Genomic DNA, 23,446 nt, shown 5'->3' on the forward strand with positions numbered 1-23,446 from the left:
GCAGACTATACAATAGATTATACAATCGTAACCGCCTCACACTGCTGGTCTTGATCAGCGTAAAGGTCAAAATCGAAGTATACGCCAATAAAACGTTTTCAGAGCAAACTTTTGAATTATTATGACATGTAAACACCTTAATCGATGTCGGAGTGTCGGGTTATGCCCCTGGCTGTCTGGTTTGCTTAATACAAGGATTTTGATGTATAGTTTTGACTTTTTACTCCAGCATGGCAATGGAGTACTTTTTCCACCACTCTACTTACTGTAAAATCAGCTACTTTTAGACATTTACTCAAGTAGTATTTTACTGTGTGACTTATACTTGAGTCATGTTTTTTTGCAGAGGGTCCGTTTTAAATTTGAGGAAATTAATTATTTTGCTCCATGAAGTAATCCAACAATGTGTACGCCCCCATCGAGTCTTCTCTCATCGAGACAGGTGGGTCCATCACAAAGTGCTGCATGTTATGACAGACACCTTTCTCCAACAACGAGAGAAACAGACAAGATGGCGGCGTACACATTGTTGGATCACTTCGTTGAGCAATTTATTTTTATTTTTTATTATAAAAAAAGGGGAGCATTTTCTAAATTCAAAAACCGATCCTTTGTAACTGGACAAGAACATTTTATGAGACAGTATCGCCAAACCGACTGCTAAACCTGGAACTACCAGTATAACGGATACCAAAAACGTTTGGTTAAATCACACATGGTCTGGTGTTACGGTATGTAGGTCGCTGCTGCAGGGAGTTGGCCACTCGGAAAATTGAAAACACGTCACCAACAACGGCAAGATCAAAGAAGAGGACGCTCTGCCGAAGATGGTTTGTGAGAGTGTAAAGAGTGTCTGCTAAATGACGTAAATGTAAATGACGTAAATGTTTGTTCGGGCTCCGCTACCTGCGTCACAAAGCAGCCAAGCGTTGTAATGTCGTAACTTGTCCCGAGTTGTTCAACGTCATCACCAAGCGTGAGAATAAAAAAATTAAAAAACATTATTTCAAGACTGATAAAATGGAGAGTTTTATTTCTGTAACAAAGCCATTTTACAGCAACAAAAATAACACGGGAGTTACAATAATGATCGGCCATAATAAATACACTCCATTAAATCAACTATACATTTATTTGACTTAGTCTTTCCATCATGGGATCATTGACAGATCTGTACAAAGTTGAAGAGTTTAGTCTGACATCACCGTCTTGTCCGTCCACCAACCAATCAGGAAACAGAAGTGCAAGTACTTGTAGGTATAACTGTATCTGAATAAGTACTATTTTCATGTCGTCATGTGATGTGCGTATATTTACGGTTTAGTTGAGGGGAGGAAATAAGTATTTACTAAAGTAAATACTATACAAGTAATTACTATTGTATATGTAAATAAGTACTTATAAGTACTTAAAAGTTTAATAAGGTTGGTTTGCAAGGAAAGGAGTGGCGGGAGAGACAGACCGACACGGCGGGACAGAGAGACCGACACGGCGGGACAGACAGAGACCGACACGGCGAGACAGACAGACAGACATGGCGAGACAGACAGACAGACATGGCGAGACAGACATGGCGGGACAGACAGACAGACATGGCGGGACAGACAGACAGACATGGCGGGACAGACAGACATGGCGGGACAGACAGAGGGAGACAGACAAGGCGGGAGAGAGAGACAGACCGAGGGAGGGAGACAGATGGTGTGAGGGGTATGTTTACATATCGGTATGTTTACATATTCAAGACCTTCTTGACTGAGAAGATGATGTCTTTGATCTGAGGTACACTGTGGTCCTCCAGGATCTTAGCGTAGGGCATGGGGATGTCTACACCGGTCACGCGGACTGCAGGGGCATCCAGGTAGTTGAAAGCTGGGCCTGGAAACAGGACAGATCATTATTAAACAAAAACCCTGAGAATGTTTCATGCTTTTTAAAATGGTTAACTCACACAAAACACTTTCCCCGTGGTCGCATTCGGAAAGTATTCATACCCCTTGACTTGTTTCACATTTTGTTACATTACAGCCTTATTGTAAAATGTAAAAAAATAAAATGTAAAAAATCCCTCAATCTACACACAATACCCCATAATGACAAAGCAAAAACAGGGTTAGCCAAAATCAAAAAACAAACCTGAAATACCTTATTTAATAAGGTATCGGTTCTTGATTTTTAATACATTTGCAACTTCTAAAAACCTGTATTTACTTTGTCATTATGGGGTACTGTGATGTCATTATGGGGTATTGTGTGTAGATTGATGAGGGGAAAAAAGCAATTTAATCAATTTTAGAATAAGGTTGTAACAAAATGTGGAAAAGGGTCCTGAATACCTTCCCAATGCAGTGTGTGTGTGTGTGTGTGTGTGTGTGTGTGTATGTATATATTATGTATATATATATATATATATATATATATATATATATATATATATATATATATATATATGTATATATATATATATATATATATATATATATATATATATATATATATATATATATATATATATATATATATATATATATATATATATATATATATATATATATATATATATATATATATATATATATATATATATATATATATATATATATATATATATATATATATATGTATATATATATATGTATATATATATATGTATATATATATGTATATGTATATATATATGTATATGTATATATATATATGTATATATATATACATATATTATATATATATATTATATATATACACATATACACATATATACACATATATACACATATATACATATATATACATATATTATATATATTATATATATTATATATATATATACATATACATATATATACACACATATATATACATATATACACACATATATATACATATATACACACATATATATACATATATACATACATATATACATATATATACATATATACATATATATACATATATACATATATACACATATATACATATATATACATATATACACATATATACACATACACATATATATACATACACATATATATACATATATATATATACACATATATACATATACATATATACATATACATATATACATATACATATATACATATACATATATATATATACATATATACACTGCTCAAAAAAATAAAGGGAACACTTAAACAACACAATGTAACTCCAAGTCAATCACACTTCTGTGAAACCAAACTGTCCACTTAGGAAGCAACACTGATTGACAATAAATTTCACATGCTGTTGTGCAAATGGAATAGACAAAAGGTGGAAATTATAGGCAATTAGCAAGACACCCCCCAAAACAGGAGTGATTCTGCAGGTGGTGACCACAGACCACTTCTCAGTTCCTATGCTTCCTGGCTGATGTTTTGGTCACTTTTGAATGCTGGCGGTGCTCTCACTCTAGTGGTAGCATGAGACGGAGTCTACAACCCACACAAGTGGCTCAGGTAGTGCAGTTCATCCAGGATGGCACATCAATGCGAACTGTGGCAAAAAGGTTTGCTGTGTCTGTCAGCGTAGTGTCCAGAGCATGCAGGCGCTACCAGGAGACAGGCCAGTACATCAGGAGACGTGGAGGAGGCCGTAGGAGGGCAACAACCCAGCAGCAGGACCGCTACCTCCGCCTTTGTGCAAGGAGGTGCACTGCCAGATCCCTGCAAAATGACCTCCAGCAGGCCACAAATGTGCATGTGTCAGCATATGGTCTCACAAGGGGTCTGAGGATCTCATCTCGGTACCTAATGGCAGTCAGGCTACCTCTGGCGAGCACATGGAGGGCTGTGCGGCCCCACAAAGAAATGCCACCCCACACCATGACTGACCCATCGCCAAACCGGTCATGCTGGAGGATGTTGCAGGCAGCAGAACGTTCTCCATGGCGTCTCCAGACTCTGTCACGTCTGTCACATGTGCTCATGTGCTCAGTGTGAACCTGCTTTCATCTGTGAAGAGCACAGGGCGCCAGTGGCGAATTTGCCAATCTTGGTGTTCTCTGGCAAATGCCAAACGTCCTGCACGGTGTTGGGCTGTAAGCACAACCCCCACCTGTGGACGTCGGGCCCTCATACCACCCTCATGGAGTCTGTTTCTGACCGTTTGAGCAGACACATGCACATTTGTGGCCTGCTGGAGGTCATTTTGCAGGGCGCTGGCAGTGCACCTCCTTGCACAAAGGCGGAGGTAGCGGTCCTGCTGCTGGGTTGTTGCCCTCCTACGACCTCCTCCACGTCTCCTGATGTACTGGCCTGTCTCCTGGTAGCGCCTCCATGCTCTGGACACTACGCTGACAGACACAGCAAACCTTTTTGCCACAGTTCGCATTGATGTGCCATCCTGGATGAACTGCACTACCTGAGCCACTTGTGTGGGTTGTAGACTCCGTCTCATGCTACCACTAGAGTGAGAGCACCGCCAGCATTCAAAAATGACCAAAACATCAGCCAGGAAGCATAGGAACTGAGAAGTGGTCTGTGATCACCACCTGCAGAATCACTCCTGTTTTGGGGGTGTCTTACTAATTGCCTATAATTTCCACCTTTTGTCTATTCCATTTGCACAACAGCATGTGAAATTTATTGTCAATCAGTGTTGCTTCCTAAGTGGACAGTTTGATTTCACAGAAGTGTGATTGACTTGGAGTTACATTGTGTTGTTTAAGTGTTCCCTTTATTTTTTTGAGCAGTGTATATACACATATACATATACATATATATATACATATATACATACATATATACATATATATATACACATATACATATATATATACACATACATATAAACATACATACATACATACACCTGTATTCCTACTACACTGAACAAAAATATAAACGCAGCATGTGGCCCTTTCAGGCCCTAATATACATATTTCACATGATACAGATATGCATCTGATTGGTCACAGATAACTTTATATATTTTTAATGGGCCTCAGGATCTCGTCCCAGTATTTTTGTGCATTCAAATAGCAATCGATAAAATGCAATTGTGTTCATTGTCCGTAGCTTATGCCGGCCCATACCTTAACCCCATCGTGGAACACTCTGTTCACAACAATGACATCAGCAAACTACTCGCCTACACAACCACCATACACGTGGTCTGTGGTTGAGAGGACGGCTGGACGTACTGCCAAATTCTCTAAAACAACGGAGGAGGATTATGGTAGAGAAATGAACATTTAATTATCTGGTGGAGATTCCTGCAGTCAGTATGCCAATTGCAGGCTCCCTCAAATCTTGAGATGTGTGGAATTGTGTTGAGTGACAAAACTGCACATTTTAGAGTGGCCTTTTATTGTCCCCCAGCACAAGGTGCACCTGTGTAATGATCATACTGTTAAATCAGCTCCTTGATATGCCACAACTGTCAGGTGGGTGGATTATCTTGGCAAAGAAGAAATGTTCACTAACAGGGATGTAAACAAATGTGTGCACAACATTTTAGAGAAATAAGCTTTTTGTACGTATGGAAAATGTCTGGGATATTTTATTTCAGCTCATGAAACACGGGACCAACACTTTATATATCTTTGTTGAGTGCATGTACTCCCACGCCTGTACTACCACTCCAACAAGTAACCTGATCTTCCCAGGCAGCATTCCATCTAGTTCACCCATGTTTACCCAGGCCCAACCTAGCTTAGCCTTCAGAGAAAAGCCAGCATGGGGATGCATGGTGTTATGGCTGCAGGGCTAGTCACACAACAATGACAAAGTCATGGACTAAAAACCAAGTTCAATGGAAATACTTCAGTCCATGATGAGGCTTAATCTGCGTCCGGGAAACCAGTCTGTACGTATATAAAAATCAACAGCACGTACCCTCCATGATCCTGGCACAGATCTCAGCGCCTACTCCGTACTGGGGCCAGCCCCCTTCCACCGTGACCAGATGGCCAGTCTTGATCACGCTGGCCTCAATGGTGTCCACATCCAGAGGTCTTATGGTGCGCAGGTTAACCACCTAGCAGGAGACAGAACAGGTTAACCACCTAGCAGGGGACAGGAACAGGTTAACCACCTAGCAGGAGACAGAACAGGTTAACCACCTAGCAGGAGACAGGAACAGGTTAACCACCTAGCAGGAGACAGGAACAGGTTAACCACCTAGCAGGAGACAGGAACAGGTTAACCACCTAGCAGGAGACAGGAACAGGTTAACCACCTAGCAGGAGACAGGAACAGATTAACCACCTAGCAGGAGACAGAGCAGATTAACCACCTAGCAGGGGGGACAGAACAGGTTAACCACCTAGCAGGAGACAGGAACAGGTTAACCACCTAGCAGGAGACAGGAACAGGTTAACCACCTAGCAGGGGACAGGAACAGGTTAACCACCTAGCAGGAGACAGAGCAGGTTAACCACCTAGCAGGAGACAGGAACAGATTAACCACCTAGCAGGAGACAGAGCAGATTAACCACCTAGCAGGGGACAGAGCAGGTTAACCACCTAGCAGGAGACAGAACAGGTTAACCACCTAGCAGGGGACAGGAACAGGTTAACCACCTAGCAGGGGACAGAGCAGGTTAACCACCTAGCAGGGGACAGGAGCAGGTTAACCACCTAGCAGGGGACAGAGCAGGTTAACCACCTAGCAGGAGACAGGAACAGGTTAACCACCTAGCAGGAGACAGGAACAGGTTAACCACCTAGCAGGAGACAGAACAGGTTAACCACCTAGCAGGAGACAGGAACAGGTTAACCACCTAGCAGGGGACAGAGCAGGTTAACCACCTAGCAGGGGACAGGAACAGTTTACCACCTAGCAGGAGACAGAACAGGTTAACCACCTAGCAGGGGACAGAACAGGTTAACCACCTAGCAGGAGACAGAACAGGTTAACCACCTAGCAGGGGACAGGAACAGGTTAACCACCTAGCAGGAGACAGAACAGGTTAACCACCTAGCAGGGGGGACAGAACAGGTTAACCACCTAGCAGGGGACAGGAACAGGTTAACCACCTAGCAGGAGACAGAGCAGGTTAACCACCTAGCAGGGGACAGAGCAGGTTAACCACCTAGCAGGGGGGACAGAACAGGTTAACCACCTAGCAGGAGACAGGAACAGGTTAACCACCTAGCAGGGGACAGGAACAGGTTAACCACCTAGCAGGAGACAGGAACAGGTTAACCACCTAGCAGGAGACAGGAACAGGTTAACCACCTAGCAGGAGACAGAACAGGTTAACCACCTAGCAGGGGACAGAGCAGGTTAACCACCTAGCAGGGGACAGGAACAGGTTAACCACCTAACAGGAGACAGGAACAGGTTAACCACCTAACAGGAGACAGGAACAGGTTAACCACCTAGCAGGAGACAGAACAGGTTAACCACCTAGCAGGAGACAGGAACAGGTTAACCACCTAGCAGGAGACAGGAACAGGTTAACCACCTAGCAGGAGACAGGAACAGGTTAACCACCTAGCAGGAGACAGGAACAGATTAACCACCTAGCAGGAGACAGAGCAGATTAACCACCTAGCAGGGGGGACAGAACAGGTTAACCACCTAGCAGGAGACAGGAACAGGTTAACCACCTAGCAGGAGACAGGAACAGGTTAACCACCTAGCAGGAGACAGGAACAGATTAACCACCTAGCAGGAGACAGAGCAGATTAACCACCTAGCAGGGGACAGAGCAGGTTAACCACCTAGCAGGAGACAGAACAGGTTAACCACCTAGCAGGGGACAGGAACAGGTTAACCACCTAGCAGGGGACAGAGCAGGTTAACCACCTAGCAGGGGACAGGAGCAGGTTAACCACCTAGCAGGGGACAGAGCAGGTTAACCACCTAGCAGGAGACAGGAACAGGTTAACCACCTAGCAGGAGACAGGAACAGGTTAACCACCTAGCAGGAGACAGAACAGGTTAACCACCTAGCAGGAGACAGGAACAGGTTAACCACCTAGCAGGGGACAGAGCAGGTTAACCACCTAGCAGGGGACAGGAACAGTTTACCACCTAGCAGGAGACAGAACAGGTTAACCACCTAGCAGGGGACAGAACAGGTTAACCACCTAGCAGGAGACAGAACAGGTTAACCACCTAGCAGGGGACAGGAACAGGTTAACCACCTAGCAGGAGACAGAACAGGTTAACCACCTAGCAGGGGGGACAGAACAGGTTAACCACCTAGCAGGGGACAGGAACAGGTTAACCACCTAGCAGGAGACAGAGCAGGTTAACCACCTAGCAGGGGACAGAGCAGGTTAACCACCTAGCAGGGGGGACAGAACAGGTTAACCACCTAGCAGGAGACAGGAACAGGTTAACCACCTAGCAGGGGACAGGAACAGGTTAACCACCTAGCAGGAGACAGGAACAGGTTAACCACCTAGCAGGAGACAGGAACAGGTTAACCACCTAGCAGGAGACAGAACAGGTTAACCACCTAGCAGGGGACAGAGCAGGTTAACCACCTAGCAGGGGACAGGAACAGGTTAACCACCTAACAGGAGACAGGAACAGGTTAACCACCTAACAGGAGACAGGAACAGGTTAACCACCTAGCAGGAGACAGAACAGGTTAACCACCTAGCAGGAGACAGGAACAGGTTAACCACCTAGCAGGAGACAGGAACAGGTTAACCACCTAGCAGGAGACAGGAACATGTTAACCACCTAGCAGGAGACAGAGCAGGTTAACCACCTAGCAGGAGACAGAGCAGGTTAACCACCTAGCAGGAGACAGGAACAGGTTAACCACCTAGCAGGAGACAGGAACATGTTAACCACCTAGCAGGAGACAGAGCAGGTTAACCACCTAGCAGGAGACAGAGCAGGTTAACCACCTAGCAGGAGACAGGAACATGTTAACCACCTAGCAGGAGACAGGAACATGTTAACCACCTAGCAGGAGACAGAGCAGGTTAACCACCTAGCAGGGGACAGAACAGGTTAACCACCTAGCAGGAGACAGGAACAGGTTAACCACCTAGCAGGAGACAGGAACATGTTAACCACCTAGCAGGGGACAGAACAGGTTAACCACCTAGCAGGAGACAGGAACAGGTTAACTACCTAGCAGGAGACAGGAACATGTTAACCACCTAGCAGGGGGACAGAACAGGTTAACCACCTAGCAGGAGACAGGAACAGGTTAACTACCTAGCAGGAGACAGGAACATGTTAACCACCTAGCAGGGGACAGGAACAGGTTAACCACCTAGCAGGAGACAGGTTAACCACCTAGCAGGAGACAGGAACAGGTTAACCACCTAGCAGGGGGACAGAACAGGTTAACCACCTAGCAGGAGACAGGAACAGGTTAACTACCTAGCAGGAGACAGGAACATGTTAACCACCTAGCAGGGGACAGGAACAGGTTAACCACCTAGCAGGAGACAGGTTAACCACCTAGCAGGAGACAGGAACAGGTTAACCACCTAGCAGGGGACAGGAACAGGTTAACCACCTAGCAGGAGACAGAACAGGTTAACCACCTAGCAGGAGACAGGAACAGGTTAACCACCTAGCAGGAGACAGGAACATGTTAACCACCTAGCAGGAGACAGAGCAGGTTAACCACCTAGCAGGAGACAGGAACAGGTTAACCACCTAGCAGGGGACAGAGCAGATTAACCACCTAGCAGGAGACAGGAACAGGTTAACCACCTAGCAGGGGACAGGAACATGTTAACCACCTAGCAGGGGACAGGTTAACCACCTAGCAGGAGACAGGAACAGGTTAACCACCTAGCAGGGGACAGGAACAGGTTAACCACCTAGCAGGGGACAGAGCAGATTAACCACCTAGCAGGAGACAGGAACAGGTTAACCACCTAGCAGGGGACAGGAACAGGTTAACCACCTAGCAGGGGACAGGAACAGGTTAACCACCTAGCAGGAGACAGGAACAGGTTAACCACCTAGCAGGGGACAGAACAGGTTAACCACCTAGCAGGGGACAGGAACAGGTTAACCACCTAGCAGGAGACAGGAACAGGTTAACCACCTAGCAGGAGACAGAACAGGTTAACCACCTAGCAGGAGACAGGAACAGGTTAACCACCTAGCAGGAGACAGGAACAGGTTAACCACCTAGCAGGAGACAGGAACAGGTTAACCACCTAGCAGGAGACAGGAACAGGTTAACCACCTAGCAGGAGACAGGAACAGGTTAACCACCTAGCAGGAGACAGAACAGGTTAACCACCTAGCAGGAGACAGAGCAGGTTAACCACCTAGCAGGGGACAGGAACAGGTTAACCACCTAGCAGGGGACAGAGCAGGTTAACCACCTAGCAGGGGACAGAGCAGGTTAACCACCTAGCAGGGGACAGGAACAGGTTAACCACCTAGCAGGGGACAGAGCAGGTTAACCACCTAGCAGGGGACAGAGCAGGTTAACCACCTAGCGGGAGACAGAACAGGTTAACCACCTAGCAGGAGACAGAGCAGGTTAACTACCTAGCAGGAGACAGGAACATGTTAACCACCTAGCAGGGGACAGGAACAGGTTAACCACCTAGCAGGAGACAGAACAGGTTAACCACCTAGCAGGGGACAGGAACAGGTTAACCACCTAGCAGGAGACAGAGCAGGTTAACCACCTAGCAGGGGACAGAACAGGTTAACCACCTAGCAGGAGACAGGAACAGGTTAACCACCTAGCAGGAGACAGAACAGGTTAACCACCTAGCAGGAGACAGGAACAGATTAACCACCTAGCAGGAGACAGAACAGGTTAACCACCTAGCAGGAGACAGGAACAGGTTAACCACCTAGCAGGAGACAGGAACAGGTTAACCACCTAGCAGGAGACAGGAACAGGTTAACCACCTAGCAGGGGACAGGAACAGGTTAACCACCTAGCAGGAGACAGAACAGGTTAACCACCTAGCAGGAGACAGAGCAGGTTAACCACCTAGCAGGGGACAGAACAGGTTAACCACCTAGCAGGAGACAGGAACAGGTTAACCACCTAGCAGGAGACAGAACAGGTTAACCACCTAGCAGGAGACAGGAACAGATTAACCACCTAGCAGGAGACAGAACAGGTTAACCACCTAGCAGGAGACAGGAACAGGTTAACCACCTAGCAGGAGACAGGAACAGGTTAACCACCTAGCAGGAGACAGGAACAGGTTAACCACCTAGCAGGGGACAGGAACAGGTTAACCACCTAGCAGGAGACAGAACAGGTTAACCACCTAGCAGGAGACAGGAACAGATTAACCACCTAGCAGGAGACAGAACAGGTTAACCACCTAGCAGGAGACAGGAACAGGTTAACCACCTAGCAGGAGACAGGAACAGGTTAACCACCTAGCAGGGGACAGGAACAGGTTAACCACCTAGCAGGGGACAGGAGCAGGTTAACCACCTAGCAGGGGACAGAGCAGGTTAACCACCTAGCAGGAGACAGGAACAGGTTAACCACCTAGCAGGGGACAGGAACAGGTTAACCACCTAGCAGGAGACAGGAACAGGTTAACCACCTAGCAGGGGACAGGAACAGGTTAACCACCTAGCAGGAGACAGAACAGGTTAACCACCTAGCAGGAGACAGGAACAGGTTAACCACCTAGCAGGAGACAGGAACAGGTTAACCACCTAGCAGGGGACAGGAACAGGTTAACCACCTAGCAGGAGACAGGAACAGGTTAACCACCTAGCAGGAGACAGGAACAGGTTAACCACCTAGCAGGAGACAGGAACAGGTTAACCACCTAGCAGGGGACAGGAACAGGTTAACCACCTAGCAGGAGACAGGAACAGGTTAACCACCTAGCAGGAGACAGAACAGGTTAACCACCTAGCAGGAGACAGGAACAGGTTAACCACCTAGCAGGAGACAGGAACAGGTTAACCACCTAGCAGGAGACAGGAACAGGTTAACCACCTAGCAGGAGACAGAGCAGGTTAACCACCTAGCAGGAGACAGAGCAGGTTAACCACCTAGCAGGAGACAGGAACAGGTTAACCACCTAGCAGGGGACAGGAACAGGTTAACCACCTAGCAGGAGACAGGAACAGGTTAACCACCTAGCAGGGGACAGGAACAGGTTAACCACCTAGCAGGGGACAGGAACAGGTTAACCACCTAGCAGGAGACAGGAACAGGTTAACCACCTAGCAGGGGACAGGAACAGGTTAACCACCTAGCAGGAGACAGGAACAGGTTAACCACCTAGCAGGAGACAGGAACAGGTTAACCACCTAGCAGGAGACAGAGCAGGTTAACCACCTAGCAGGAGACAGGAACAGGTTAACCACCTAGCAGGGGACAGGAACAGGTTAACCACCTAGCAGGAGACAGGAACAGGTTAACCACCTAGCAGGGGACAGGAACAGGTTAACCACCTAGCAGGAGACAGGAACAGGTTAACCACCTAGCAGGAGACAGGAACAGGTTAACCACCTAGCAGGAGACAGAGCAGGTTAACCACCTAGCAGGAGACAGAGCAGGTTAACCACCTAGCAGGAGACAGGAACAGGTTAACCACCTAGCAGGGGACAGGAACAGGTTAACCACCTAGCAGGGGACAGGAACAGGTTAACCACCTAGCAGGAGACAGGGACAGTACTTTAGTAATGCTGTCCTTGGGGGGGGTATTTTGTAAATCTATTAGATAGAGGTGATGTGTAAGAGAGTGCTGAAAGAGCAGTGAGACGGATTGAACTCATGCTGGTAGCGTTACAATGTTCATGTGCTCCAGAAGCAGGGTCTTAGACCGCTAGACTACACTAGACTAGACTACACTACCCTAGGCTACACTAGGCTACACTAGACTACCCTAGGCTACCCTAGACTACCCTGGGCCACACTACACTAGGCCACATGTACAATTTCAAACTTTGAATTTAAAACACTCACTGACTCCAACCTCCATCCTTATTTGTAAGTGGAGATGTATTCAACAATAGATATAAAGTAGTGACATTGCAAGAGCATTTAGTTTATACATAAACCAACACAAATCAGTTGTTTTTGATCACATACTTAAAAGGACGACACTCACCTCACATTCAACCCCCTCTTTAGCCAGGACGGCGGCTGCGTCCAGGCAGAAACCCACACACCGGGAATGTGACACGAGAGTGATGTGGGTTCCTGACGAAAACACACAATGGTTGGGTACAAACGTTTTGCAGTGCCTTCAGAAAGTAGCCATAGCCCTTTGACTTATTCCACATGTTGTTGTTGTTGTTACAAACTGATTTCAACATACGGCGCATTCGGGAAAGTATTCAGACCCCTTCCCTTTTTCCACATCGTTACGTTACAGCCTTATTCGTAAACTGATTCAATAAAAAAAAAAATCCTCGTCAATCTACACATGATACCCCATAATGACAACGCAAAAACAGGTTTAGAAATTTTTGCAAATGTACTCGAACATAAAAAAACAGAAATACCTTATTTACATAAGTATTCAGACCCTTTTTCTATGAGACTAAATGGAGCTCAGGTGCATCCTGTTTCCATTGATCGTCCTTGAAATGCTTCTACAACTTGGGAGTTCACCTGTGGTCAATTCAATTGATTGGACATGATTTGGAAAGACACACACCTGTCTATATAAGGTCCCACAGTTGACAGTGAATGTCAGAGGAAAAACCAGACATGAGGTCGAAGGATTTGTCCGTAGAGCTCCGAGACAGGATTGTGTCAAGGCACAGATCTGGGGAAGGGAACCAAAACATTTCTGCAGCATATAAGGTCCCCAAGAACACAGTGGATTCCATCATTCTTAAATGGAAGATTGGAACCACCAAGACTCTTTCTAGAGCTGGCTGCCCGGCCAAACTGAGCAACCGGGGGAGAAGGGCCTAGGTCAGGGAGGTGACCAAGAACCCGATGGTCACTCTGACAGAGCTTTAAAGTTCCTGAGTAGATGGGAGAACCTTCCAAAAGGACAACCATCTCTGCAGCACTCCACCAATCAGGCCTTTATTGTAGAGTGGCCAGGTGGAAGCCACTCCTCAGTAAAAGGCACATGACAGCCCACTTGGAGATTGCCAAAAGGCACCTAAAGGACTCTCAGACCATCAGAAACAAGATTCTCTGGTCTGATGAAACCAAGACTGAACTCTCTGGCCTATATTACATTCATCACGTCTGGAGGAAACCTGGCACCATCCCTCCGGCGAAGCATGGTGGTGGCAGCATCATGCTGTGGGGATGTTTTTCAACATCAGGGACTGGGAGACTAGTCAGGATCGAGGGAAAGATGAACAGGGCAAAGTACAGAGAGATTCTTGATGAAAACCTGCTCCAGAGTGCTCAGGACCTCAGACTGGGGCGAAGGGTCACCTTCCAACAGGACAATGACCTTAAGCACACAGCCAAGACAACGCAGGAGTGGCTTCGGGACAAGTCTCTGAATGTTCTTGAGTAGCCCAGCCAGAGCCCGGACTTGAACCCGATCAAACATCTTTTAAGAGACCTGAAAATATCTGTGGCGACATTCCCAATCCAACCTGACAGAGCTTGAGAGGATCTGCAGAGAAGAATGGGAGAAACTCCCCAAATACAGGTGTGCCAAGCTTGTAGCATCATACCCAAGATGACTCAAGGCTGTAATCACTGCCAAAGGTGCTTCAACAAAGTACTGAGTAAAAGGTCTGAATACTTATGTAAATGTGATATTTCAGTTTGTTAAAAAAAAAAAAAAAAAAATTGCAAACATTTTGAATTTTTCTTTTTCTTTGTCATTATGGGATATTGTGTGTAGATTGATGAGGTAAAGCTATAACATCAAAATGTGGAAAGAGTCAGGAAGTGTGAATACTTTCTGAAGGTTATCTGTAACACTGTGCAAACAACTCAGATGGCTCCCTATTGTAAACTACCTTTGAGCAGATTTGGGACGCAGCCTATGTAGATCTCAATTAAGACATCATGCTAATTTGTTTTATCAACGATGCAATTTGCTAACAATGCTACATCTGAACAGATTTAAGGAAATTACCAATTATCTCAATGTTTTAACAGGGGATGTTACAATGAACATTTACATTATATAAAAAAATATGTAAATTCCTTCTCTCCAGCTCTTGCTACTTACCTTGTCTTTCCACCTTGGCCTTTCCAATAGGTAAGACAAAGTCTTTATGCATAACCTCCTCAGACAGGTCAAAGGGCACACCATACATCAGCTCATTCTCCAGGAACACCACTGTTGAAGGAAAAATGCATAAAGGGTTAATCGATTAGCACGCGTCACCGTGGTTACAGCACAGGAACTTAAATGTCTACACTACAGGACATGAGCAGATCTACAGTGATCCCTCATCCTCGACCAACACCACCCCGGGGTGCGTCCTCCTAGGGACCCGGCCTCCTAGGGACCCCGGGACGCGGCCTCCTCCTAGGGACCCCGAGGGGCGTCCTCCTAGGGACCACCTCATAGGGACCCCGGGACGCGGCCTCCTAGGGACCCGTCCTCCTAGGGACCACCTCCTAGGGACCCCGGGATGCGGCCTCCTAGGGACGTCCTCTATCCTTTTATTGGTTTATTTAGGTATAGACTGTGGGTCCAGCTCTTAGCTACCAATGTCGTATAACCATGTGTGATGAACTAGACTGTACTACAGTGAGCTCCAAAAGTATTGGGAGAGTGAAATGTCTTGTTGTTTTGTCTCTATACTCCAGCACTTTGGATTTGAAATGATACAATGACAATGAGGTTAAAGTGCAGACTGTCAGCTTTATTTCAAGGTATTTTCATCATGAGGGCACTTTTGGTACATAGTACCCCCATTTAAGGGGACTAAAAGTATTGGGCCAATATCACTTATATGTGTATTAAAGTAGTCAGAAGGTAGTATTTGGTCCCATATTTGTAAGCATGGACAACGACTACAACAAGATTGTGACTTTACAAACTTGATGGATGAATTTGCGGTTTGTTTTGGTTGTGTTCAGGATGATTATGTCCACAATAGAAATTAAATGGTAAATAATGTAGTGTGTCATTTTGGAGTCACTTTTATTATAAATAATAGAATGCTTCTACGTTCTTCTAAACACTTATACATTGTGGACGCTACCACGGTTACGGATAACCCTGAATGAAGCATGAATAAATTATGAGTGAGAAAGTTAGACAAATATCATACCTTGCAGAAAATGCTAACCTCCCCTGTCATTGGGAGAGGTTATCATGTCTTGGGGGTATGATATGAAATGCTAACATCCTCTGTTATTGTACTGGTGAGAGGTTAGCATGTCTTGGGGATATGATATAAAATGCTAACCTCCCCTGTTATTGTTATGGTGAGAGTTTAGCATGTCTTGGGGGTATGATATGAAATGCTAACCTCCTCTGTTATTGTAATGGTGAGAGGTTAGCATGTCTTGGGGGTATGATATAAAATCTCCCCTGTTATTGTAATGGTGAGAGGTTAGCATGTCCTTGGAGGTATGATAAAAAATGCTAACCTCCCCTGTTATTGTAATGGTGAGAGGTTAGCATGTCTTGGAGGTATGATATAAAATGCTAACCTCCCCTGTTATTGTAATGGTGAGAGGTTAGCATGTCTTGGAGGTATGATATAAAATGCTAACCTCCCCTGTTATTGTAATGGCGAGAGGTTAGCATGTCTTGTGGGTTTGAGATGTGCGTTTGTAACTTTCACTCAGTGCTGGAGCACAGAGACAAAACACAAAATGTGTCACTGTCCCAATACTTTGAGCTCACTGCATCTCCAAAACCTTTGAGGTAGCGAGGAGATAAGATGCAAGGAATCATGGAAAGACAAAATGGACCCTAGTACCCCAGAAGTAGTGCACTTTATAGGGAATAGGGTGGCATTTGGGTGATAAAGGTTATTGCTCACCAGGGTTGTTGTCCCTGATGGCTGCTTTGAGGAGTCCTCTGGCGTCCTCAGCGCTCCAGGGACTGATTACTTTGAGGCCGGGGCAGTGGCCGTACCAGGCAGCGAAACACTGGGAGTGTTGGGCTGCCACACCTGCAGACAGAGGAACCAAAATAACATTCTTTACCCAACGACATTTCAACTATCCCAGAAAGAAAATAAGAGACGCTAGTGTTTCCCCATGCCGATCCAAAGAGATGCTAGTGTTTCCCCATGCTGATCCAAAGAGATGCTAGAGTGTTTCCCCATGCTGATCCAAAGAGAGAGATGCTAGTGTTTCCCCATGCTGATCCAAAGAGAGAGACGCTAGTGTTTCCCCATGCTGATCCAAAGAGATGCTAGTGTTTCCCCATGCTGATCCAAAGAGAGAGACGCTAGTGTTTCCCCATGCTGATCCAAAGAGATGCTAGTGTTTCCCCATGCCGATCCAAAGAGAGAGACGCTAGTGTTTCCCCATGCCGATCCAGAGAGACGCTAGTGTTTCCCCATGCTGATCCAAAGAGAGAGATGCTAGTGTTTCCCCATGCCGATCCAAAGAGAGAGATGCTAGTGTTTCCCCATGCTGATCCAGAGAGACGCTAGTGTTTCCCCATGCCGATCCAAAGAGACGCTAGTGTTTCCCCATGCCGATCCAAAGAGACGCTAGTGTTTCCCCATGCCGATCCAAAGAGAGAGACGCTAGTGTTTCCCCATGCTGATCCAGAGAGATGCTAGTGTTTCCCCATGCCGATCCAAAGAGAGAGACGCTAGTGTTTCCCCATGCTGATCCAGAGAGACGCTAGTGTTTCCCCATGCCGATCCAGAGAGACGCTAGTGTTTCCCCATGCCGATCCAGAGAGACGCTAGTGTTTCCCCATGCCGATCCAAAGAGATGCTAGTGTTTCCCCATGCCGATCCAGAGAGACGCTAGTGTTTCCCCATGCCGATCCAGAGAGACGCTAGTGTTTCCCCATGCCGATCCAAAGAGAGAGACGCTAGTGTTTCCCCATGCCGATCCAAAGAGAGAGACGCTAGTGTTTCCCCATGCTGATCCAAAGAGAGAGACGCTAGTGTTTCCCCATGCCGATCCAGAGAGATGCTAGTGTTTCCCCATGCCGATCCAAAGAGAGAGATGCTAGTGTTTCCCCATGCTGATCCAGAGAGACGCTAGTGTTTCCCCATGCCGATCCAAAGAGACGCTAGTGTTTCCCCATGCCGATCCAAAGAGACGCTAGTGTTTCCCCATGCTGATCCAAAGAGAGAGACGCTAGTGTTTCCCCATGCTGATCCAAAGAGATGCTAGTGTTTCCCCATGCCGATCCAAAGAGAGAGATGCTAGTGTTTCCCCATGCCGATCCAAAGAGATGCTAGTGTTTCCCCATGCTGATCCAAAGAGATGCTAGTGTTTCCCCATGCCGATCCAAAGAGAGAGATGCTAGTGTTTCCCCATGCCGATCCAAAGAGATGCTAGTGTTTCCCCATGCTGATCCAAAGAGAGAGATGCTAGTGTTTCCCCATGCCGATCCAAAGAGATGCTAGTGTTTCCCCATGCTGATCCAAAGAGAGAGACGCTAGTGTTTCCCCATGCTGATCCAAAGAGATGCTAGTGTTTCCCCATGCTGATCCAAAGAGAGAGATGCTAGTGTTTCCCCATGCCGATCCAAAGAGATGCTAGTGTTTCCCCATGCTGATCCAAAGAGATGCTAGTGTTTCCCCATGCCGATCCAAAGAGACGCTAGTGTTTTTCCTCTAGCACGAAGACACTTGATTAAACTAATCATTTCATTTTCAAGCCTTTGCTAACAGGTGTGTTAGCGCGAGGGCAATACGTCCCAAGGACCAGGATTGGGGAAAACTGGCATAGATGTTTGTTTATTTACCTGCAGAGGAGCCGTTGGGACCACGGAACACAATGGGGACAGGCTGGGCTCCGGCTGACATGTAGTAGGTCTTAGCAGCTGAGTTAATCACCTGGTCGATGGCTTGCATGGAAAAGTTCCAGGTCATGAACTCACAGATTGGCCTCAACCCAGCCTGTAAACACAGGAGGAAAAGATGGTTGAGTCTAGTACTATATTGTGTACTTTTTCCTAGGGCCCATAAGGCTCTGGTCAAAAGTATTGCACTATGTAGGGGGTAGGGTGCACTATGTAGGGGCAGGGCGCACTATGTAGGGGCAGGGCGCACTATGTAGGGGCAGGGTGCACTATATAGGGGCAGGGTGCACTATGTAGGGGCAGGGTGCACAATGTAGGGGCAGGGTGCACAATGTAGGGGCAGGGTGCACAATGTAGGGGCAGGGTGCACTATGTAGGGTGCACTAGGTAGGGGGTAGGGTGCACTAGGTAGGGGGTAGGGTGCACTATGTAGGGGGTAGGGTGCACTATGTAGGGGGTAGGGTGCACTATGTAGGGGGTAGGGTGCACTATGTAGGGGGTAGGGTGCACTATGTAGGGGGTAGGGTGCACTATGTAGGGGGTAGGGTGCACTATGTAGGGGGTAGGGCGCACTATGTAGGGGCAGGGCGCACTATGTAGGGGCAGGGTGCACTATGTAGGGGCAGGGTGCACAATGTAGGGGCAGGGTGCACTATGTAGGGGCAGGGTGCACTATGTAGGGTGCACTAGGTAGGGGGTAGGGTGCACTATGTAGGGGGTAGGGTGCACTATGTAGGGGGTAGGGTGCACTATGTAGGGGGTAGGGTACACTATGTAGGGGGTAGGGTGCACTATGTAGGGGCAGGGTGCACTATGTAGGGGCAGGGTGCACTATGTAGGGGCAGGGTGCACTATGTAGGGGCGGGGTGCACTAAGTAGGGGCATGGTGCACTATGTAGGGGCAGGGTGCACTATGTAGGGGCAGGGTGCACTATGTAGGGAGCACTAGGTATGGGGTAGGGCGCCCTATGTAGGGGCAGGGTGCACTATGTAGGGTGCACTATGTAGGGTGCCCTATGTAGGAGGTAGGGTGCCCTATGTAGGGGGTAGGGTGCACTATGTAGGGGGTAGGGTGCACTATGTAGGGGGTAGGGTGCACTATGTAGGGGGTAGGGTGCACTATGTAGGGGGTAGGGTGCACTATGTAGGATGCCCTATGTAGGGGGCAGGGTGCCCTATGTAGGATGCAGGGTGCCCTATGTAGGATGCAGGGTGCCCTATGTAGGATGCAGGGTGCCCTATGTAGGATGCAGGGTGCCCTATGTAGGATGCAGGGTGCCCTATGTAGGATGCAGGGTGCCCTATGTAGGATGCAGGGTGCCCTATGTAGGATGCAGGGTGCCCTATATAGGATGCAGGGTGCCCTATATAGGATGCAGGGTGCCCTATATAGGATGCAGGGTGCCCTATGTAGGGGGTAGGGTGTACTATGTAGGATGCCCTATGTAGAGGGTAGGGTGCCATTTGGTATGGCCTTAATGAGAAGTCTCATCTTCCTAACACGAACAGACATTCAAATTGGGTTAGTGAAGATATGCTTGTACAATGATACTTTCTATAGGAATAGGACATTTCCATAGATTCCATTATAATAACAATACTAATTGACTTACGAATGCCGCACCAACGGCAATGCCTGCAAAGCCCATCTGTAAGGGGAGAAAATGCATCTGTTACAACACGTTCTAGAGCCCATTACGTTTAGGGCCGCAACACGTTCTAGAGCCCATCACGTTTAGGGCCGCAACACGTTCTAGAGCCCATCACGTTTAGAACCGCAACACGTTCTAGAGCCCATCACGTTTAGGGCCGCAACACGTTCTAGAGCCCATCACGTTTAGGGCCGCAACACGTTCTAGAGCCCATCACGTTTAGGGCCGCAACACGTTCTAGAGCCCATCACACTTAGGGCCGCAACACGTTCTAGAGCCCATCACACTTAGGGCCGCAACACGTTCTAGAGCCCATCACGTTTAGGGCCGCAACACGTTCCCGAGCCCATCACGTTTAGGGCCGCAACACGTTCTAGAGCCCATCACGTTTAGGGCCGCAACACGTTCTAGAGCCGCAACACGTTCCAGAGCCCATCACATTTAGGGCCGCAACACGTTCCAGAGCCCATCACGTTTAGGGCCGCAACACACAAACAAAGAAAAAAACAGCATTGTCTTGTTTACAGTGTGTTTGTTTTTACCTCTGTGATTGGCGTGTCGATGATTCGTTTGTCTCCGTATTTCTTCCACAGTCCCCTGCTCACCTACAAATTCACAAAAGTCAGGAGAAAAACACCAATCAACTAGTCAAAATGATCAGTTTGAACAAAATACATTTCAAATATATTGTAACAATAATATCATGAAACAAAATACATATACAGTTAACAAATATATCACAACAAATAACAATTTCATTGATTTTACTGAGTTACAGTTCATGTGAGGAAATCAGTCAATTTAAATAAATAAATAAGGCCCTAATCTATGGATTTCACACGACTGGGAATACACATGCATCTGTTGGTCACAGATACCTTTAAAAAATGTGCCACACAATTGGACCTCAGTCTTTCTGTGCATTCAAATCACCATCGATAAAATGCAAAACGAAAACATTTTCCCATTGTCTGTATCTTTTGCCTGCCCATACCATAACCCCACCACGGAGCACAAAGGAGAACTGCTCACTAACAGGGATGTAAACACATTTGTTCACAAAATTTGAGAAAGATAAGCTTTTTTTGTGTGCTTATGGAACATTTCTGGGATTTTTTTAAATTTCAGCTCATGAAACATGGGACCAACACTTTACATGTTGCATTTATATTTTTTGTTAGTGTATATTTATTTTAAACAACTTTTGAAATCAGCATCTCGATTTGCATGTAGTTTGTCATTATGTACTCATACCTTGTAGGCTCCATCATACTGGGCCACCTCCTCACCCAGAAGGAAGACTCTCTCATCCCTCTCCAGTTCCTCGTCCATCGCCTGGTTGAGGGCATCTCGGACATTCACCTGAAATAAGAGACACACACGTTGTGACATTACAAAAATGACTTGATAATAAAATCATAATAGATTCCGTTTATATAGCCCTTTTGATTACAAGCAGAATCTGTCGCTTTAAAGACCAAAACAATTGCAGAGACGGGGGTCTACCAACATAAACTCCTCTCCTCACCAGATACCGGGGTTCAATCCCCACTCCAAAACGTCATACTGTTTCTCCCATCTCTCTGTCTACCTCGATGTGATTTCAGAACTGTTTTAATAAAGTGGGGATGGTGTTAGGGGGTGTTATAGGGATCTTGGAGGTGTTATTCCACAGAAGAAGATCGGCAGTAGTATCTTGAGCGGAGATATGACATACATTTGACTACATACAAAAATGACATACATGTGACTACATCAATGACATACACGAAACGGTGAATCAGACTACATACAAAAATGCCAGATTTGATTACATACAAGATGAAATACATTCGACACTTTAATAAATGGCTGCTGTGACTACAGCCGAGGACAAAACGGCAATTTACCTAAAAAACCATCAGTCGTTCAATCTTCTCGGTGTAACAGTTGGGATAATGGGCCAATTCCGGGGTATAACATTTCTCAAACCTGGATTGAGGTACACGTTTTCCAAAAAAATGTATAGTGCCAGCTCCGCGGTGTCTTAATCTACGATAGCGCAGCTGTATGTAAACGGGTCGGATCTATTGCCTAAGGTCAGGCCTTGACATTCCACATGGACACAACGTTCATCATAGCCCGTAAACTGGTTAACATGTCATGATTTCTTTAATCTACACGTTACCGTATAAGCTATTGACTGCTTTTCTTAACAGCATTCTTGCTAGTAGTGAACACAGTTGACAGCTGCGGTGAAGGTTATTAGCTAGATTAGCAAAGATGCTAGTTAGTTCTCACCTGCACAGCCGCTGGAGAGGTCTTGCTGAACTCTCTACGCAGGACCACCGAGACGGCACTCTACACAAGACAAGAAAGAAAATAGCTCTCGTTAAGGTCTCATCCTTATTTGAACAATATAATTGTCTGAACTTTGAATTAAAAAGGTATAAACACCTTCCCGGAGCGAAGAAAACACCTAATCGACGCCATCTTTGACCTGTCCTCTGTGAGGGAGGAGCGACTTGTCCTGTAAAAGGATCCGATCCAATCAGAGCGTTTCTTTGCGAGTCAGTCTAGGGCAATCGTTGTCGAAAACCAATCACGACCATTCTCATGGAAAGGAAGCGGAAGAACTCAGAGCGACTGGGAAAATCCAAGGGCAAAAGCAAAAAGAAGCATCACTAGCCTTTTGCATCCCAACGAAATGTATTTTGTTTTACAAAAAATAAAAACAGCCTACTACTCGTAAATGTAGCATAGCAGAGCTTTAATTCCGATATTTGTGCTTAGCTGCCACTTTAGATTTACTATGCTGAAGTTTCTGATGTCGCTAGCATAGCCCAGACTAGTGATGACACTGACAGAGACCGTGTATTTACATAGCAGGCTCAAAACAAAAGTCACAGCACTAACCATATTTAGACAGATGATGTATGTACATGACATAGTCGGACAGCACACAAGCTATAAAGCCTGTCAGTTCTGTGCTTAGTTCAACTCCAACATTGTTTAAAACATTTTTTTATTGAACCTTTATCT

At 46.1% G+C, this 23,446-nt stretch overlaps 1 protein-coding gene and 2 long non-coding RNA genes across 4 annotated transcripts; 1 reads left to right on the forward strand and 2 right to left on the reverse strand.

Moving 5' to 3' along the window:
• Positions 1 to 1,016: 1,016 nt before the first annotated feature.
• On the reverse strand, positions 1,017 to 22,972 carry pdhb (pyruvate dehydrogenase E1 subunit beta). The gene is made up of 11 exons (XM_055869952.1): positions 22,862 to 22,972; positions 22,706 to 22,765; positions 21,680 to 21,787; positions 20,968 to 21,030; positions 20,387 to 20,422; positions 18,717 to 18,870; positions 16,819 to 16,950; positions 15,045 to 15,155; positions 12,996 to 13,087; positions 5,847 to 5,988; positions 1,017 to 1,878 (listed from the first exon to the last, which is right to left on the reverse strand). Exons 1-11 carry the CDS (start codon positions 22,895 to 22,897, stop codon positions 1,733 to 1,735), a joined length of 1,080 nt encoding a protein of 359 aa, XP_055725927.1. The 5' UTR covers positions 22,898 to 22,972; the 3' UTR covers positions 1,017 to 1,732.
• Positions 5,995 to 12,989, reverse strand: LOC129815817 (uncharacterized). 2 transcript variants are annotated; one of them, XR_008753478.1, is made up of 5 exons: positions 11,213 to 12,989; positions 11,012 to 11,155; positions 10,698 to 10,954; positions 9,675 to 10,640; positions 5,995 to 9,473 (listed from the first exon to the last, which is right to left on the reverse strand). It is a non-coding gene; the product is annotated as an uncharacterized LOC129815817 (long non-coding RNA). The 2 variants fall into 2 exon arrangements; XR_008753479.1 differs by having other exon boundaries at positions 5,995 to 7,907; positions 7,993 to 10,640.
• Positions 8,067 to 12,023, forward strand: LOC129815816 (uncharacterized). The gene is made up of 13 exons (XR_008753477.1): positions 8,067 to 8,124; positions 8,299 to 8,413; positions 8,529 to 8,614; positions 9,379 to 9,464; positions 9,977 to 10,177; positions 10,603 to 10,659; positions 10,775 to 10,832; positions 11,089 to 11,146; positions 11,232 to 11,318; positions 11,405 to 11,491; positions 11,549 to 11,606; positions 11,694 to 11,779; positions 11,952 to 12,023. It is a non-coding gene; the product is annotated as an uncharacterized LOC129815816 (long non-coding RNA).
• Positions 22,973 to 23,446: the final 474 nt, after the last annotated feature.

The sequence above is a fragment of the Salvelinus fontinalis genome, chromosome 18 (assembly GCF_029448725.1).
Source record: "Salvelinus fontinalis isolate EN_2023a chromosome 18, ASM2944872v1, whole genome shotgun sequence".
Taxonomy (NCBI): Eukaryota; Metazoa; Chordata; class Actinopteri; order Salmoniformes; family Salmonidae; genus Salvelinus; species Salvelinus fontinalis.

Coding starts and splice junctions, on each gene's coding strand:
- pdhb (XM_055869952.1), bottom strand. CDS start 22,897: ATGGCGTCGATTAGGTGTTTTCTTCGCTCCGGGAAG. Junction 16,951..18,716: donor TCCCAACGGCTCCTCTGCAG/GTAAATAAACAA, acceptor CTCTGTCTGCAG/GTGTGGCAGCCCAACACTCC. Junction 15,156..16,818: donor CATCAGGGACAACAACCCTG/GTGAGCAATAAC, acceptor TTCCTTCAACAG/TGGTGTTCCTGGAGAATGAG.